Source organism: Hydra vulgaris, chromosome 08 (assembly GCF_038396675.1).
Source record: "Hydra vulgaris chromosome 08, alternate assembly HydraT2T_AEP".
Taxonomy (NCBI): Eukaryota; Metazoa; Cnidaria; class Hydrozoa; order Anthoathecata; family Hydridae; genus Hydra; species Hydra vulgaris.
In genome coordinates this window covers 64,436,346-64,457,230 of record NC_088927.1, presented here as the reverse complement: position 1 = coordinate 64,457,230, position 20,885 = coordinate 64,436,346, and the positions used below count along the sequence as shown (strand labels likewise).

Here is a 20,885-nt window from a genome sequence, read left to right as displayed (position 1 = left end):
GGAAATCCATGTTAAAGAGTGAGGCTTGACTTGGAATCGTCGTGAGGGAATAAAAGATTCCATGCCAGCCTGGATCCAAGAAGTTACATAAGAAGCACATTTGTCAACAGGAAGACGAAAGTTTTTACTCAATGGCATCACGAAGTAAATCATGGAAAGATTCCCAGTCAGCTTTAAGGTAGTTATAAGATGTATGATGGTAGAGGGATTTTGATGATGAAGAAGAATGACATAATAGTTTTAAAGAAATCAAACTGTGATCAGTAGCACCTAAGAGAAATGTTAAGATATATGATTCAGATTGTCTGGAAATCAGGTTGGAAAGTTGACTATTTTTGTCAACTTTCTGATTTGTCATCGTACATTGCCAAAACAATTCTCCTGAGAACAGATGTCTGTTTTCTGGAGAATTATTTTGGGGATGATGGCAAGAGATAAGACTCAACAAAAGAAAAGTTACTTTGAAGACTACAAATATTAGTAAATGATAAATTTAGAGAACTTGGTGATGATGATGGTTTTTTGTGTTTAATAGTTTTTGATACTTTAGTCATTTTTCAAATTGGTTAAAGAACCTGACTCAAAGCATGGGATAGTACTGAGTACACTATCTAACAGTCCAAGCAATTGCCTCTTTACTATTAATAAACCCTAAACCTTAACAAAGGGCTTCAAATGTGGCCTTTACAATGCACACTAAAAAAAAGCAAGGACATTGTTTACAGTTTAGGATGTTGGGTGTTGTGTCCTTGCACAAGCAAGTACACAACACCCAACATCTTAAACTGTAAACAATGTATTATAAACACATCTTCACCAGCCTAATAGATGAAGAAAGCGTGCAAAACTGGTCAACAGATAAAACCTGTTTACTCCTTAAGTCTTTGCCTAGGAGGCCTTCTACAAGACAATAGCCGGGTGCATTTAATGTCTGCTCAAGCTGAGTGTTTTTATCGAGACACTATCTCTAGCCTTTACTCAACCAAGAGCCCCAAGTCAGGGGGTGTGTTAAATTCTGTTGTAGCAAAAGTGAGATCCTTGAAAAGAATCTCACTTTTGCTACAACAGAACTACTGTCATTCTGCTAATTAATATTCTGATTAGAACTATTTTTAGAACAGATCATCATTATAATTAAGGCGTATTAAAACCATGATAATAAATAAGACTTGAATAAAAATACTGTTTAGGTGTAAGTGTTAATACTATATTTAATAATGTTGTACAATATTATATTTAATAATATTATACCAAATATTACAACAACAACAACAACAACAACAACAAGATATTTATTTTCCTTTTTGAAATCATACAATAATATTATAATAATAATAAATGTAATAGTAATAATAATAATAATAATAATAATAATAAATTTCATAACTTGAAGTAAGTAAAAATAATTGCTTAATAAAAAAATAAAAACAAATACATATATATATATATATATATATATATATATATATATATATATATATATATATATATATATATATATATATATATATATATATATATATATAAAATGATAATAATTTAAAATAATATAACGATGACTAAATTAATTATAAGTATTTAATAATAATAACTAAATGATTGATAAGGATGGTGTCACTCAAATAGAATTCAGATCAAAGGAGTGACAACAGTTTTTAAAAATATATGATTAATAATAAGTATACAAACTTAGAACATTTAAACATGTTTACCAAAGTAAACATTTAAAAATCATACTTTGATGATAATAATAAAAAATAAACAAACAAGAAGTTAATGATAATAATTGTAGTAATCATAATTACAAAAAATAAGAGTATATTTTAAATAATTAGTGAAAATCATGTGAATAAGTTAGAATAAAATTGTTCTCAGAATTTTTTTAATGTGATTTTGTTTTAAATTAAGAAAAGTCGATAAAGGTGGTTGGAGTTGTAGTTTTTTGAACTCATTCACTATGCATACAAGACTCTTGTTCCATTCACAAATGCGCTGATAGACAACAGAATGTTTACCATACTTCTGAGTTTTAAAAAATGGTACAATAAGTTTTCCATTATATGTTTCTAATAGAGTATGTATGTATTATTCTACTTTCTGTAAAAAAAAGTCTGTTATAGAAGAGAGCAAATTTTTATTAAGAGAGTCAAAAACAAAAAGAAGATTAGCAAATTTTACAAGCGCTGGAAAGGTTGGAATTTTTAGTTTTTTAAAAGATTCTGATATTTCTGTCTTAAAAGGTTGGAAGTTTATAATTCTTATGGATTGACGTTGAGAGGACATCAATATTTTGAGTTGCCATTTTGACCCCAAATTTGACAACAGTAACTAAGATGCGAAAAAAAATAATGCACAGTAAATATTTTTTAGTGTAAATTTATTGACATAATGACGAATTATTGAGAGTTAGTTTCTTGCGTAGCTCATCAATATGAAAATTCCACGAGAGATTGCAGTCAATCAAAACACCGAGATATTTAATAACTTTTGTAGGATATAACTGTTTATTATTAATTTGAATTTGAATTTTAGAGTTGTTGTTTTGATTTTTTTCTAGAAGATGAAAAAAAGATTAGTTCAGTTTTTTTTTGTGTTTAAACATATTAGGTTAGCATTTAATTTTACAATATTAAGTAGAAATTCAAATTAAAAAAAAATTTAAATGAATTGAAATTAAAATAAATATACTTTCATGGTTTACAAAATAAAAACTTTTTACAGAACAGAATATAAATAAACTTTTTACAATCACTTTAGTAGCATTTATTTCTAAATCTCTGCCTTTAGGAATAAATGCTACTAAAGTGAAGGCTTTTATCAAACACGACCTACACAAACACAACCTACACAAACATGACCTACACAAACACGACCTACACAAACATGACCTATACAAACACAATCTACACAAACACGACCTACACAAACACAACATATACAAACACAAACACGACCTATACAAACACAACTTGTACAAACACAACCTACACAAACATGACCTATACAAACACGATCTACACAAACAAGACCTACGCAAACACAATCTATATAAACATCAGCTACAAAAGACAACCTATCAAACACAATCTATACAAACATGACCTATCAAACACAACCTGTACAAACATGGCCTACCTAACACCCATCAAACAAGATCTATACAAACTTGACCTATCAAACATGATCTGTCAAACACGAACTATCAAACAAGGTCTACAAAACAGGACCTCAAATAAATTATTAATATAACAATGTGAAGTCCATTTTTTGAAACAGATTTTAAATTAGAGTTGTTTTGGGAAGTTTTAAAATGATTTTGATTTCTATAAACTCAAAAATTTTGAAGGACGAGGAAAAATCTAATGCACAGATTTTTTTTGTTATCAGATTTTTGATTTAATAAACATGAGTCGATTAAAGTATTAATGATGTTTTAATAACTTTATACTTTAAAAAAATGTTCAAAAATTATATTATTTAATAGATGCATATCAAACTGTGATGCAAAACTGAATTTTAAAGAACGAACAATTTATTCATATATATGTGAAGATTGCGGTTCTCAAAAGTAAGTAATTTGATTTTATTTTTATTTTTTTACTTTTTTAAATTCATTTAGACAATTTTTGCAGGCATAGTTAAAATGAATGGCTGCAGGCATGATTAAGTTGTAAGTTACTAAAAAGTTACTAAAGCCTTTAAATTTAATATATTACAATCTAAAGTTTTTTATTATTCAAACTGTATGGTGTGATTTATTTTTCAGACTATCAGCAGAATGGAAAATAACAGATGATGCTGGAAATGTTCCTCTTGAATTTATGTCTCAAAATGCTTCCACAACTGGCTTTTTAACCCCTAATCTTGTAATTAATAAAAACATTTTACTTGAAACAAAAAACTATACATTTACTTTAGTAGTTGGTTTTACAGATTCATTCAAGCGAGTGACATTTGAGTTTACAAAGACTACATGTTCTCAGCCATCATCAGGGGTTTGTTACGTTAAGTGAGTATCTATTTTACTGTTTAATTTTTATAATCATTTTTTAAATAAATTTTATTAAAATATCAAATATATTTAATACTGCAAGAATAAATAAAAAAAAGTATTTAAAAAAATTAAGTCTATTTATTCTTTTATCATCATCTTTCATGATAATTTTAATTATATGGCTTGGTTCTTATTTATTACTCATACTGTTATCTTATTTTGTCATCATTTATTGTCTCATCACTATATGGCTTGGTTCTTATTTATATAATACATATTATATATTTTTAATATATAATATTTTATATATAATATAATTTTTTTATATATGATGCTGAAAAAAAAACTTATGATATAAATTTACAATACAGTTCAAGATTTAAAAACATCACACATTTTCATATATTGTAACAGACAATTATGTATTTCAAGTTAATATAAGAAAATAGAAAATTATATAAATTCAATAGAAAATCGAAAGATTAACACTATTTTATAATTATGACATAATACAAAAAAAGTATTTACAAAAATAACTATAGTAAACAATTATTATAAAAATAAATTTCTATAAAATAGCAGGTTTAAGTTAAGGTTAGACTATAAAAAATGTAAAAAAAGGTAAAAATATCCAATAAAAAAGATTAATTTTTGATAATGTTTAGAATTAATGTTGTAGAGAAAAACAAAACAATAATATATTAATTTAAAAAATTTAAGTTTATTTATTAATTAGTTTAATTTATTTATTGGATACATTATTTGAATTTTATTTTAAAAATAGAAACTATTGTTGTAATATAGAACTTGAATAAAAATTACTTTGGTTATAACAAGCATTATTCTTTGAAAAGAATGAAAACAATTTTTAAAATAAGCTAACTTTTTAAAATAGTTTTAAATTTTTTTTAAATAATTTTAAATGTTAACCATAATAACTTGACCAATGATTTGAACTTGAATATTGTTTTGAATATAAATATGACATAAGTTCTTTAACTTATTGTACTTGAATTGAAGTGTCTAATTGTTAATAATTAGAAAATAATTTATATTGAATAAATTACTTTTGAAAATAATGAATTAATTAGTTGAATTTTGTGCAAAATGATATTTAGAAAATTAATTGCAAAAGTATAAGAACAGCATAAAAAGACATAAATTGAATGTCAGTGCCAAAATATGATGATATAAATTTTTAAAATAGAATCTCAGAAAAGTACATTTTTTTAAAAATCATTAAACTTGTGCTCGGTAAATTAAGACAAAAAATGTATACATTCAAAAACTTAAAATGTGTAATATAGAATATTTACAAATTACAGTAATTGTTAATGTACTTTTCATTAAACTTAGTTAACAAAAAAAACTTTAACAAAGAAAGCAAGATGTTTTTTGATATTTATAACTTTTTTTATTAGTCCAACAGATGGCTACGCCCTAGAGACATATTTTAAGATTGTTTGTTATGATTGGGTAGATTTAGATGGCTTCTTGAGCTATAAGTTTTTTTATGATAACAATCAGTCACAGCAAATGAAGCTTAGTAGTACATCAACTGTTGATTATCCTATGTTAAATGCTGCAACCACAGATCAACCTAGCTTAATTGACTTTGTGATGGGTCCAGGTGATGAGAAAAATGATTACAAAGTCAGTATTATCATAAAAATATATGGTAAATACAATGCATACACAGAATACAATAAACTTTTTATCAAGGTATTTCAAAATTTTTAGTTTTAACAGTTTATACATACATACAAATCCATCCATCCATCCATCCATCCATCCATCCATCCATCCATCCATCCATCCATCCATCCATCCATACATACATACATACATACATACATACATTCATACATACATACATACATACATACATACATACATACATACATACATACATACATACATACATACATACATACATACATACATACATACATACATACATACATATGTACATACACTAGCGTGCTAAAGTCTTTGGTCAGTGTGTGATTTGTCTATAAAAAATAAATTATGATCATTCATTTCATCAATTTATTCTTAATATATTTCTCAAAAATATTTTAATGTAATAATTAAAAATCTTTAGCGATAATGACTGCGTTACAGAGATTCAAAACTCCAGGCATTCTTGGAGACATTCCCAGAAACTATTTATATTAGGTGGGAACATTATTCGTACCCTTCTGTCCAACTCATCCCATAGTTTCTCTATAGGGTTTATATCAGGTGATTGTGGAGGCCAAGTCATGATTTTAAGCACTTTCTGCTTTTCTGTTGTCTTCAAATAATTTAAACATAACTTAGAAGTGTGTTTAGGGTCATTGTCTTGCTGAAAGACAAACCCTTTACCAGATGGTACTGCATGATGAATTAAAATACTATAGTGCACATTTTTAACTACCCCAAATCACGGCGTTATCACCATGTGTTATTGAATAACTCAAACAAATATCATTAACACGTTCACACATTCCAAATAATTCAAACTTTGATTTATCAGTCAAAAAGACTTTCTATTGATCCAATGTCCACGATTTATAATCTCTTGCCCATTTAAACCGTTTTTGTTTATTTACACTCTGTAACAAAGGTTTTCGACACTATACGACCATTTAGTCCAACTCTAAGTACCGTCTCTTGACCGTATCAACTGATATCGAAGTTTTTCTTTCTTTATTCAATACTTCTTTAATCATAGTGGCTAGAAGTTGTCTATTACGTTTGCTCATAACTACAATATGTTTAACTTTCATCTTTGTTGTACATTTTTTATTTGAGTTCGTCCCTGTTGTTCTTAATTGTGTTAACGTGTATATTACACTTGACTTAAGAATTTTCAGTCTTTTTGCTATTTTATCACATGAGTACCCTTCTTCAGATAAAATCTGAATTTTTGCATGTAGCTCAATATTCTGTTCTTGTTTTCTTATTTCGACTCATGTTCTCACAAATCTTACTAAAAAGTATTTAATCTAGTTGTTAGTATGCAAACAAAATTAAAAATTATATTCGGTAGTTACACATAAAAAACATGTCTACAATATATATTCAGTAATAAAACTTGTATTTTAAATAGATATTTTTATTCTATATAATGCAATTTACTCAAAAAGTTACTTGAGAAAACTCTTAATGCTAAACAGAAAATATTCTATCAACTCAATACGGACAAACTCACTGGATTGGTTTCAAGACTTTATTATACTAAACTGAGCAGACTTTTGCTTTTATTTATATGTAGAGTTTTTCAGAACAGACTCAGTAAGTTCTGCAAACTAAATATTACTGCTCACAAAATTAGGAATTATATTAAGTAATTACACAAAAAAACCCATCTACAATATATATTTAGTAATAAAACTTATATTTTATAATAGATGTTATTATTACATAATATTTACATAAGAAATTAATTAAATTAAAACAATTTTCAGGCAACTAGCTTTTATGCAGATTCACATGAGAAAGCAAAAATTTTCTCTACAATATTGAGTACAACCAAAGACTTTTGCTCGCTAGTGTATATAAATACATACATGCATTTAAAAAATTGGTCAAAACATCTAATTTAAATGAAATAGCATTTCTTAAAACATAAAGTAAAACAATTAGAACAACATAAAAAAAAAAAAAAAAAAAAATCCAAACATGTGTAACACTTTAAAAAAAGGAAAACTGTAATGTGAAACAGAACAACATAATTTTAAACAAATAGTAATGCAGCCTATTGTTCATTTGAGCATTCTGCCTGTTTTTTTTTTATTTTTATTTTTTTTAGTTAAGTTTAATATTTAATATTTGCCACTTCTGCAGGTTAATTCAATTTTAACAGTTAAGTTATTTTTATATTTTTTTAATGGATAAAGTAATTTTTATTTTATATTTAAGAGATAAAATCTAAAAATAGTTAAAGACTTAGACATTTTTAAAAAGATCATTCTTATATCTATATTTAATATGGTAAGAAAATTGTTTTCATTATTTTCTTTTTTTGTTTTAAAATACTAAATTATTCTACAGGTGCGTCCAAGTAATAAGCCAATAAATATGACAGATTTGCTAATTGGAATAAATTTAAATGATACACAAAGTGTTGCTAATATTGTTCAAGCAGTTAGCTCAACTACCAATAAAAATTCAGCAAGTTATTACAATAACACACCAACAACTATAAATAAATTTACTAACATGGAAGATACTGATGCAAAAAACCTAGAAAAGGAGCAAGAGTTACACCTTTTGCAAAATGTAAGCTTTGTTGAATAAATTTTTTTTGTTTAGATTGAATATTAGATTTCAAGTAATAAAGTTTTGTTTCAAGTTGAAATTTAATCTCTCGTAATAAAATTCTTTGAATAATTATTCATTTTTTTATTACTACTTGTATGTTTTTTTATTACTATTTAGATGTTTATTTATACTAATTATTTATATATATATTTATATAAATGTATATATACATATATATATATATATATATATATATATATATATATATATATATATATATATATATATATATATATATGTATGTATATATATATATATATATATATATATATATATATATATATATATATATATATATATATATATATATATATATATATATATATATATATATACGGGCATTTCCAAAAAATCATGCACAGAAATTCGTATATGTTGTCTATTATTTTCATAATAGTAAAACTGGCAATCTCTAACTTACTCTCATTTGATTTTAACCTATATAATTATTTTATATACAAAAAATGGTATACATTAGCAATCTTAACAAAGAATAAATTAAGTTGGAAGCGGAATCACGCACGGAACAGAAAAACTAAAATTTTAGTTACCATAAATAAACTTTAATTCCTCGACAAATATAAGTTTCAGCGGTATATATTTTAAAAAAATATATATTTTAAACATTAGTAAAAATTTCCAGAAAGTTACATGGTAGCACTATGTACCATAGAATCACAGCAATTATTTTAATACAGTTCATGAATGATCATGCACGAAAGTAACGTACGGAAGTTGCGAATTTGTAAATTTGATGTAGATAATTTTTGAAAATAAATTGCTTGTGAATATTTCAAGTGAAATATTTTACTTCTATGACTCTTATTAATATATTTTCAATGAGAAATGGCAATCATCATTTATTTCTAGCTACAGTATAGCGTTTTGAAAATTATTGTAAATTTTCAGACTAACGATATTATTACGCAAAAAAAAAAAAAAATTATAAAAATTTATACTTAATCTATTCAGGTAGTCTAAAATATAATAAAAATACTTTTGTTATAAATTTTCTTTAAGAAAATCATAATAGTATGCATATTGCTTTAAGTCCCAGCTTTAAATTGCTAAAACAAAGAAAAATAAAAAATCATGCACAGAAATGAAAATGCCCATATAATAATGCATATTAAGCACTATGACATCACACTGAAATAGGTAGTTGTGAGGGCTTTAGTACATACATCGACAAAATGTGTGTATATATAACTTAAATTGCTTGTTTAGATGAGCACTCTGATGTCACACTAAAATAGCCTGCTGATGGGGGCTTCAGTACATACATCGACTGACAAACAGCCTGACTCACAGCAGAGTGCTGTTATGTTAACTGAGGTTTGGCATGGGGCAGCAATCTTTTCTATTGTTATTTTTCTTCTTTTTCTGAGAACACTGTATGCTATAAAGATAAGCAAAACTAGTGAGCAAATGCTTATCTAAATATGCTATGGAAGATGTATATATATATGTTTACATATATATATATATATATATATATATATATATATATATATATATATAAATATATATATATATATATATATATATATATATTTTTTTTTATATATACATATATATATATATATATATATATAAATATAGAAATATATATTTATATATATATATATATATATATATATATATATATATATCAGTAAAATGTATTGTATTGGAAATTTTCACAAAATGTTGAGATGTCTATATCAATTAAAAAAATATTTAAAAATTCATCAGAGGTGACCGGCTAAGGAAAATAAACTTGCTTTTTTGAAACTTTATATTTAACTTATGTTACATCACTCATGTTACCGAGCAATTATTATCATGGATTTTTTATAACTATTATTAAGAGTTAAATTGTTTAAAGAAACATAACAAAAGAATTGCAAAAGTATTGAACTCATTAAAAGTAATTAACAAATTTAATTTTAAAAAACTGGTGGCACTCTTTCTGAGTGATTTTTTATAATATTTATGAAAGTTTTCAAATCGAAAACAGTTTTTTCCACAAGACCAAGAGCAACTTTATAAAATACAATAAGAAAATTTTTTCGTATGTTGAAAACTTTACTTACACTACTTATGTTTATGTATTGCCTTATTTTCCTTAAGTTGAATTTTTAAAACGCTGCAAAGCATTTAAATCTTTGAAAATACTTTTAGACGTAATAACTGCTACCACAGTTTAGAAGGGAGAGGGGGTGCAAGTGTATGTGATTGTTTGTAACAGGAGGGAAGGGGTTAAAAATTGACAAATTTAGGGCAACATACTTTATTGATGACCTCTTAATTGCATTTAGAAACAATTTTTTTTTACTAAAACAAAAATAAGAATAATGTAAAAACGTAACTGTTTAACAAAATGTATGCAACAAAAACTTTACGAAAAAGCCCTAGAACTTTAGTAAAAGCATATAATTTTAACTTTTAATAATAGCTAATGAATATTGTTTTTCAACTAAAAAAAACTTTTTTAAAAGTTTTTTTTAGTTAAAAAACAATATTCATAAACTAAAAATTGACAAAAAAGAGAATAAAATTTGACTACATTTTCATTTTCCGCTGTGGAATTGCCCATATATTGTTTTGCCTGTTCTTTATTTTTACCGTAGAATGTAAACTTCATGTTTATTTAATTAATTTTAAAAGATTAGAAAAATTTTAAAAACTTTAAAAAGTTTTTTTTTAATTGAAAGGTTGCCTGCCCAAACTCCTCAGTTAGTGTAGCAGCAACCCTCACATTTTCTACCTGTTCATCAGTCAATGTAGTAGTACTTTTTGCATGTTTACTTATTTTTATCAGTCAATGTAGCAGCACTTCTTGCATGCTTACGTATTTGTAAGTCAATGTAGCAACACTCCTTGCATGTTTTACCTATTTGTCAGTTGATGTAGCAGCACATTCTAGTGCTTTGTCAGTCAATGTATGTAAACAGTAAAAAAGTAAAAAGACATTTAGAATGTTTCTAAAAATATTCCAGTCTATTAGTTTGCATTTTTGTAGTTTTTAAAAAATGATAATTTAATTAGTTTACTCAATTAAGTTTAATGTTTTTCACATAAAGTGTACTTATTAATGTCTTCTTTAAACACAAAGAGTCGTTAGGAGCCATTATTAGGAGCTATTCTCAGGTCATGAAATCTTATATTTCATCTCAAAAATTAGACTCTTGTGACTTCTGGAGAATCTTTAACAGTATCAATAATAAAGGCAAATTTGTTGTTCTACCTCTCTTGTACAGTTCAGATTTTGTCACCTCACCTAAAAACAAAGCTGAATTGTTTGCTTAGAGCTTTTCACCAATATCATCTCTTAATTCCACTAGTTGCATTCTACCTAATATTGCAGGCAAACAGATTTAATCATTGTTTGACATTCATATTACTCCAGCCTCTGTATCTAAAGTGATTTCTTTCTTAGAATCTTCTACAGCTTGTGGTCCAGACAACATACCTGTTCTTGTCTTGCAGAAGTGTTTTCCGGAGTTGTCGTCTATACTTTCAAAACTATTTAAGAAGTGCTTATTGGAGTCTTGTTTTCCAGCATGCTGGAAAGCGGTTAGTTATCCCAATTTTCAAAAATTCTGGAGAGTAACCAGACTCGTCTAACTACTATCCCATTAGTCTTCTTCCTATCATAGGCAAGGTTTTTGAATCTTTAATTAACAAACACTTAATCTCTGATCTTGAATTTAATAACTTATTTTCTGATCATCAATGTGGATTTCAATCTTCTCGATCTACAGCTGAATTGCTAACAGTAATAACTGATAGGTTTTATCATAAATAGAGGTGGAGAGGTTAAGGCTATTGCTCTTGACATTTCTAAAGATTTTGATAAAGTTTAGCATGCTGGTCTTCTCCATAAGCTTGCTTCTTACAGTCTATCAGGTATCATCTTCAAGATTATTAAATCCTTCCTTTCCTATCTCACACCTAAGGTGGCATTGTTCGTTGATGATTTCCATTTGTTCTTGTCTCGATAAGAAGCCAACACTCTCTGATTGATTGGAGGGTGCATTTGAGCTTGAAAAGGATCTCACTTCTGCTACAGCCCATGCTCACAGTGGCTGGTGAACTTTAATTCAAATAAACCCAATTTTTTTTTAACCAATCCTTACCACAGTAATTTAGATCTTCCTATATTTAGGATTGATGATGTACTCGACGAGTCATCTACCCTTCATCTTCAAGGATTAACTCTTACTTCCGATATTTCTTGGAAACCATACATCAAATCCATTGCGAAATTAGCATCTGGTTGTATCTCTTTATCATGCTCAACACTTTCTTACTCCAGATTTTATTCTTTATCTCTATAAATCTCAAATCCGGGTTCGTATGGAATACTGTTGCTACTAAGGGTCTGCGTCTCGTAAAAAATTTATTTCAATACTTATCTCAGATGCAGCCCATCGTAGTCAAATTTCCAATACCAGAATTGGAAATTTGACCTCGATGGGCTGCATCTGAGATTCTTGAAGTTCTTGTGAGAGAGCAAATGCCATTAAGAGATCTTCTTCATCGGTTTTGACCTGATTTACTTGTGCTGAAAATTAAATAAAACCTGAATTGATTTTTTTAATCAAACTTTTTTTGCTATGACAACTCAATTAAATTTTTGGAAGCAATTTATTTCTATTTTATATGAGACTTTTTAGATACAAAAAAGTACCTCAGTTAAAAACTTCACTTTTCAGCTTGACAAAATCTGTTCCTAAAAAAAACGAGCTTCTTTAAAAGTTTTTAAATACCTTGAGCTTGCTTTGTGAGCCATGTTTGATGACTTTCATGTTTGAGGATCAACATTTCATACATCTCTTGAAAGTTTTTGCTGATGCACTCCACACCAATGCCACGATAAAAAGGATTTAGCATATTTCTAAATGCATAAGCCTCCACCATTCCTTCACATATAGGGAACCATTTGTTGAGTTCACTGCTTAACATTTTGACAAGTGATTCAGCACCTTTTGACAACGACAGAGACAGTTTCTTTTGATATTTGGATTGAATGTCATATAAAAAAGACATAACTCTGTTGATGGTTGGATAGTTGTCAGCAGACAAGGCCTCAGATACTTTTGCTACACGTAACATTTCATCCAGACACTCCTCAAAGAGCTCAAAATCTTCTTCTGTTGAGATAACCCCTGTCAAATTGCCATCATCTTGTCCTTGATTATCCCGAATGCTGGAAAGTGTTTGGCGCATTTTCATCACACTTTAAATCATCATGGTGACAGAATTCCAACAAGTTGCTACTGGAGTAATGATTTTGGCAAAGGTTTCATCATCTAAAAAAGAGAAAAAAATATATATTTATTAATTCTAGTTAAAATAATGTATTCTTTATACAATTTTACCCTCAAACAATATTCCTTAAAAATACTGTAACTTTATTATTGAACACTTTTTTGCCAATATATAATATAATATAAAAATTGTGCTCATACCTGACAAATGATCAAGGTCATCTTTGTCTATAGCAATTTCTTTGTGAATCCTTTGCTCTGCAAGAGTTGGCTTGTGAGATTTTGAGGCAAGTGCAGTGTAGCATTTAACTGCACTATTTATCTCTGGGCAAGCTGTAACTGCTCTAGAAATTGCAAGATTGAGCAAATGATCAGAGCATGCAAGAGATCGATGGATGATGTTGCTGCGTTGCATTCTATTCTTCATATTGGCAGCTGAATCATGGACAGCAACAACTTCCAGATTCTCCACATTGGGAACTTCCTTTAACAACTGCTCAATTTTTTTTACAATGGCCTCACCAGTGTGGGGACCTAAAACATTTTTGGTAAATTGAAAGAATCTGTTGCTGTTTAAATGACCTTTCACAACAAAAGCCAAAAAAGCTTTTGAATATTACATGAAACATCAGAATTTTAAAAGTTTTCTAGACAAATTTTAGGTCACAAAAGAAAACCATAGAAAGTTTTACATTAAAAAAAGTCATAATTTTTGTTCTAAGACAAAGATGTAAAGTAAAAAAGTCTAATATTAGCATAAATTTACCTGTAAAATATGAAGCATTCATAACGAACTTTTGCAACTTCCATGACTTATTGATGAAATGAATGGTCAAAGATTGATAAGAATCATTTGACTTTGATGTCCAGATGTCGGTTGAGACTGCAATTGCACTGCAGTGATGTAACTCATCTGCAAAAACTTTGTCAACAGCAAATTTCACATTCTCATACAACAGTGGAAGCTTGAATCTACTAAATGTTGTAGGTGTCTTGACAGTGAGCCTGGGGTCTGCAAACTGGAAGAAGTCCTTTGTACCATGTGTGTTCACAAGATTTAAGGCCAAGTTGTTTCTTGCAAGGAACTTCATTATTTCGAGATCCCGTCTCAGTTGTTTGCTGTCATTGGTTTTATACTTGGTGAAAGCACTGTAAAAGTATCAAAAAAATAATTGAAAAGTTAACTCACTCAGGAAAATATAAGGCAATCCTACAGGTAAAATTATTTTACAGATAAAGCACTCATCCATCTCTTAATAACCATTGTAATCATATTTGAAAAATGAAAGTTTACCGCAGGCTCTGTTATGTTTCTTGTTCAGATGAATGATCTGGAAATTTCCGGCTGGGTTTTTTCGTTTCTGGGCGTGAGTTTTCACAAAGCTGTTCTTCAACCACATCAATTTCTTCAAATGCTTCTTCTACACTTCTTTTGGCTAAGACTTTAGACTTCAGAACATCTTTGAAGATTTGAGGATGCATAACCTTAAGATGTTTCAGCATCCCAGATGTTTAGAGTTTTTAATGGAAAATGTTTTAAAGAATTTCTTACACTTTGTTGTAGCCACTTCACCAGCTTCTTGAACATGTTCAAAGTGCTCCCACAAAATTCCATGTGGACGAGGCATGGTTTCACTTACTGTTTCTTTGAAATAAAATACTGAGACAGTTCAATTTTTGTGTTTAAATTTAGCTAGCTACAGAACGAAAATAGATGCATCGTTGTTAAAAAAAGCAAAAGCAAGTCTATTTAACTTAGTTATTATATATTTATTTAGTTATTTAGATTATTATATATTCTTGCTTAAATGTGCACGGAACTAAAACTCTAATGTTTAAAAACATAAGAATCACAAAAATAAATAATATAAAAGATAATTAACTTACATGTTATTATGTTATTTATTATAATTTTTTTAAAATGTTTTATTTACTTATTCAAACCCTGAATTTAAAATTATAAACTTAATTTTTACATTCTTAATTTAATGATTTTGCATCACTGCGCTTTAATGTCTTCAAAAACGTGATGGCAGTTTTTGCGAACTTAAAACTATTTAAAATACGGCAATACGCATAAAAATAAAAGTGAGTAAAAATTTGGACAATCTAAAACACTCCTTCAATTGAACGCGTAGTAGTTAAACTGTAATACTAAAATAATTTTTGTGATGTCACATTTTACTAACCCCCTCCCTCTCCTTGTCACAAAATTTTGCTTCCCCTCCCATTGTCCCCCCTCCTCCCCAATTAGCGTGACGTATTTTATTGATAACCCCTTAGTACAAGGTTAAACTTATGAACTCATCTTAGAAATCTTTTAGGTTGATTAGTCTAGTCTTGATTTAAAAAATACCAAGAAAGGTCTTGTTATTTCTTGAATTATTAGTTATTTTTTAAGGTTGGTCTTGATTCATTCAGGACTTTTCAAGACAAGACTGAAATGGTCTTGTCTCGTCTTGTCTCGGTATTGTTTTGTCTTGTCTTGCTAAAATGAGTTTAACAAGACTTTTTATTTCAAAACGCAGACCCTTAGTTGCCATATCTTCCAATGATGTCTTTTCTCTTTTAGACAAGTTGCAAAAACGCATTGTAAACATAGTTGGACCTGCTCTTGCAGCCAATCTCCATCCATTATCACATCATTGTAATTTGTTTCTCTTTCTCTTTTCTACAAATACTATAACAGACACTGCTCTAAAGAGCTAGCGACTCTTGTGCCATCTACTAAAATTCATTCTAGTGTTACTTGACAATCAATTAAGTCTCTACTAATCAGTTAAGGCCACTACAGATGAGGAGGCTACTTAATAGTGGTTTATAACCCTTTCCCAACTCAATAACTCCGAAACACGAACCTTGACGAACAAGGCCGCTGCGCGGAGAAATAAGTTGAGCGCGGTACTATCAGGGACATGGTGGGGATCAAACTCGGAACCTCTCGCTTATGAAGCGAGCGCTTTACCACTACACCACTACCGCATAAAGTTCATCATCTAGTTTTTTCATTGAACATCAGTTCTTTGGAATTTGCTTCCTCTATCTTGCTATCCTGATTCATATAATTTGCAACCTTTTAAATTGTCTGTCAATTGTTATCTTGCTCTATAAATTTCATCTTTTCTCTTTCAGTAACTTCCAACTTTAATAGTGGTTGCTTGCAACCTTGTTTGAAGGAAAGGTGTTGAAAAAAAAAAAAAAATTATCACAAACAGTAAATTCAGATGTCTAACTATTTTATATCTATCTGCCTATCTATCTTGGCTTCATTTGAATATATATACATATATATATATATATATATATATATATATATATATATATATATATATATATATATATATATATATATATATATATATATATATATATATATATATATATATATATATATATATATATATATATATGTATATATATATACAGTAAGCAAAAAAATTAATGATACAATTTTTTTTTTATTAAAAATTTTTATAAAATGATTAAAAAACGATAGTTAATTTTTATTTTTAAGGGAAAAAGCAATTAATTATTTGAAAATAGCATTATATTGAAGCATTGTATTATCAAATTTAAGTTCATATGTTGTAGAAAAATCATCTGTAAATATTTTCTTGCAAAAAAATACTTTTCAATATTTTGTAGGGCTACCATATCTCAGAATAACTGCTTGTAGACGTCGAGGCATTGATTCCACTAGAGATTTGGTTTCTTCTGGACCTATTTTCTCTAATGCTTCAACTATGACTGCTTTTGGATCATTTTGTCTTCTGTAAGCTTGGTCTTTTATTTTCTGGTCTAGAATGTACCACAAATGCTCAATTGGATTAAGGTCAGGGGACTGGGTAGGCTATCCCATGACATTAATATCATTCTTTTAAAAAATTTCCTTTGTTGCTATGGCAGAATATTTTGGATCATTGTCTTGTTGAAAGACGAAGTTATTTCCGAATTAAAATTATGAGGAGGGGCTTCAAATTTTGCTTTAAAATGTCTATATAGAAATTATAAAATCATAATTATATAAGTTCATTGTTGATTCAATGTCAATTTGTCAGTTCCTTGCCATGCCATTAATCCCCACACCATGACATTTACACCACCGTGTTTTATTGTTCCTCTAATGCAACTTAATTTGAAAACAAATTGAGGTGTTTTTGCCAAACTTTTTGCTGTCTATTTGATGAGATCAGGTTGAATTTGGATTCATCACTCCAAATTACTTTCTTCCAGTATTCAATAGTCTTGTCAACATACTTTTTTGCAAATAATAATCTTTGTTTCATATGTCTTAGAGTCAAATAGGGTTTTTTGCGACATACTCTACTATGAAATCCTTGCTCTTGGAGTCTATATATAATATATATAGATATCTATACATAATATAATAAATACAGTTTGAGCTGTAATCATGATTTTGCTTCCAATATAACACCTGTGTGCTTTCAATGTTTTTAAAAACAATAATCCTTTGGTAAATTCATGCATAAGTACAGATAAAAATGTTCATAAAAGTATTATATTTTGATGTACATTTAAACTTTTCTGCAGTTTTTTAAAAATTAAAAGTAAAATGTAAAAAGATTAGTTAATAAGAAAAAACTTTAAAAAAATTGCTTGTGCAATAAATTTTTTTGCCTACTATATATTTTATCTAAAGGGGGGTTAAAGGCACTCGAGTGTGTATATATATATATATATATATATATATATATATATATATATATATATATATATATATATATATATATATATATATATATATATATATATATATTCCTGATGAACCTACTGATGGAGAAACATTATGTTGAAGATAAAAGTTAGATAAGTGTTTTTACTAATTATATATATATATATATATCCTTATATAGATGTCGAAAGAAACTTTAATGGTGAAAAATGTCTCTTTCAATGCTTTTTTTAACATTTAAGCAGCATCAAAAAAGTTTTAATGCCATTTAAAAGTTAAAACACTTAAAACAATGCGGAAATACATCAAGTACATCATATACATATATATATATATATATATATATATATATATATATATATATATATATATATATATATATATATATATATATATATATATATATATATATATATATATATATAGTGCTCGAAGTGGGGCGGTATGCCATCCTGCCATATATGCATATATATATATATATATATATATATATATATATATATATATATATATATATATATATATGTATGTATATATATATATATATATATATATATATATATATATATATATATATATATATATATATATATATATATATATATATATATATATATATGACAATAAATGAAATTGAATAAGTTTAATTAAATATAATATAAATTTAAATAAAAAATGTTTGTGTCAATATACTAAAACCAATTAAGATAAAATAGAGGAAGATAAAATTATCTAAAAAGTTTTTATACTGGACTGCTCTGTCCAGTATAAAAACTTTTTTAAAACTCCTTGTTTAAAGTTTAACTGTGTTAAACTTTAAACAAGGAGTTTTAAAAAGAGTTTTCAGTATTGTTCTTGTTAAATCTGAAATTAAAAAAATTAAATATATTGCCAAAGTTAAATTTAGCAGTTTCAATGATGAATATTTATATAGTGTTTTTTTTCTCAAAAAAAATGACCAAAGTGACCACATCTTTTTCAGCAACCTTTTTAAATTGATAAAATAAGTCATATCTCAAACAGTAACCATTCAAATTGATACAACAAAAGAGGTTTAACTTACAAAAAAGCATCTGGATATATTTTAATCACAAGTGGAAATGTTAATTTTTTTTATTGCGCTAATTTTAATATATCACAGTTTGTTTATTATTTTTTTAAATATGTATAATAATGTTTTTACATGCAGTGGTATGTTTCAGTACATACAACTATTAAACAAATCTTGTATCTAAAATGCAAGATTTGTTTAACAAAAAAATTTCTTGCAAATATATAAAAAGTTATTTCAATATCTTCTTTATGGTAGGTTTGAATCATGATGACACTTTGGATGCTGGTATTTGGATACAACAAACAAAAATATTTTCTTGAATGCAGAATATGCATCTCGAATGCATCTTTTTTTTTATTTTCTTCTTTAAATGCAGAAAATAAAAAAAAGCAATAGAAGTTATTTATGTGCTATTAGCAGAAAGCTCTGTAGATGTCACTGTACAATAAGTTTTTACAAAACGAAAATTGAAGTGATTTTTTTGGTTTAATTAAAACAACTTGTTTAGTTTGTTAAATTGTAAGTCTGAGTTTTTGTTCTTAAAATTACTAGAAGTTTGTTATTAAGGTTTCAGCTTTTAATAGACCTGCCCAATATGTTACTCAAAGTTAGAGTTAAACCATGGAAATTGTGATCATGCAAATGTGGGTGATAATGAAGATGATGGTGCTGCATCTTAACATTATCGTCATTAACGTTATTCATATTTCCTTAGTGTGTTACACTGAAATGGTTGAAGTAACATTATTTTTAGATAATGCTTCTGTTTTACTAAATTGTGTTCACTTTTATTTTGGAGTTGTTACTATAATCTTCAATAAATTTTCTATGGATTAACATCAAATTGATCAACAAGAGATGTTTTTTGCTTAACAAAGGCTTTCAGTTTTCCAGGCTTTGCTAAAACATCCACAAATTCAGAAAGGAAGCGAATATCTTTTACAATAAAATTGATTAGACTGGGTGAATAAAAAAAAGCAATTGCTTTTACTCAGTAATTGGTCAGCTTTACGTGAATAAAAACTTCAACAATTTTATTTAAGTTTTTATTCCGCAAAGCTGAGCATTTACTGAGTAAATTGTTCATTTTTATTCACCCAGCCTATTGTATGGGCTGCAAAATATTTTTGGATACTTTTTTTTAATAATATCCAACTTTGCATTTTGCAGTATTAATGCCAGTTTGTTGCGCTTGACCAGTAGGCTCAATTTTGTAAGCAATCAGTCATGATTTTTATATATGAATTAAATAGTTAATAATTTGTATTAATGTTGGAAAATCCATCAGTGAAATCCATCAGTACTTACATATTCAGAACTATCAACACATTTTTTGTGTGTGCATTTTTCATAATTTAATGCATCTTTGTAGAAGCGCACACTAATTTACTAGATGAAGGCTTATAAGAATGTCTAAGATTAGCATGATATCGCTTCCAAGTAGAAAAATCAGCTGATGTATAAGATAATCCTGTATGGAAAAATATCCTTATATATAATTTATCTATTATTTCGATGTCATCTTTGTTTATATGAAGTTAGTATGAATTTAGCATAGTTAATTTAGCAGGCTACAATAAT

At 27.3% G+C, this 20,885-nt stretch overlaps 1 protein-coding gene across 2 annotated transcripts in view; it reads left to right on the top strand.

Annotated features, from left to right (window-relative positions):
* Nucleotides 1-20,885, top strand: part of LOC100197328 (polycystin-1-like protein 2) — a 105,773-nt gene that overhangs the window by 43,595 nt on the left and 41,293 nt on the right. For both annotated transcript variants that reach the window (XM_065804160.1, XM_065804161.1), the window contains 4 exons: nt 3,485-3,568; nt 3,767-4,009; nt 5,416-5,716; nt 8,033-8,260. In XM_065804160.1, the coding sequence (XP_065660232.1) occupies nt 3,485-3,568; nt 3,767-4,009; nt 5,416-5,716; nt 8,033-8,260 (856 nt within the window). The remainder of the gene's footprint in view (nt 1-3,484; nt 3,569-3,766; nt 4,010-5,415; nt 5,717-8,032; nt 8,261-20,885) is intronic.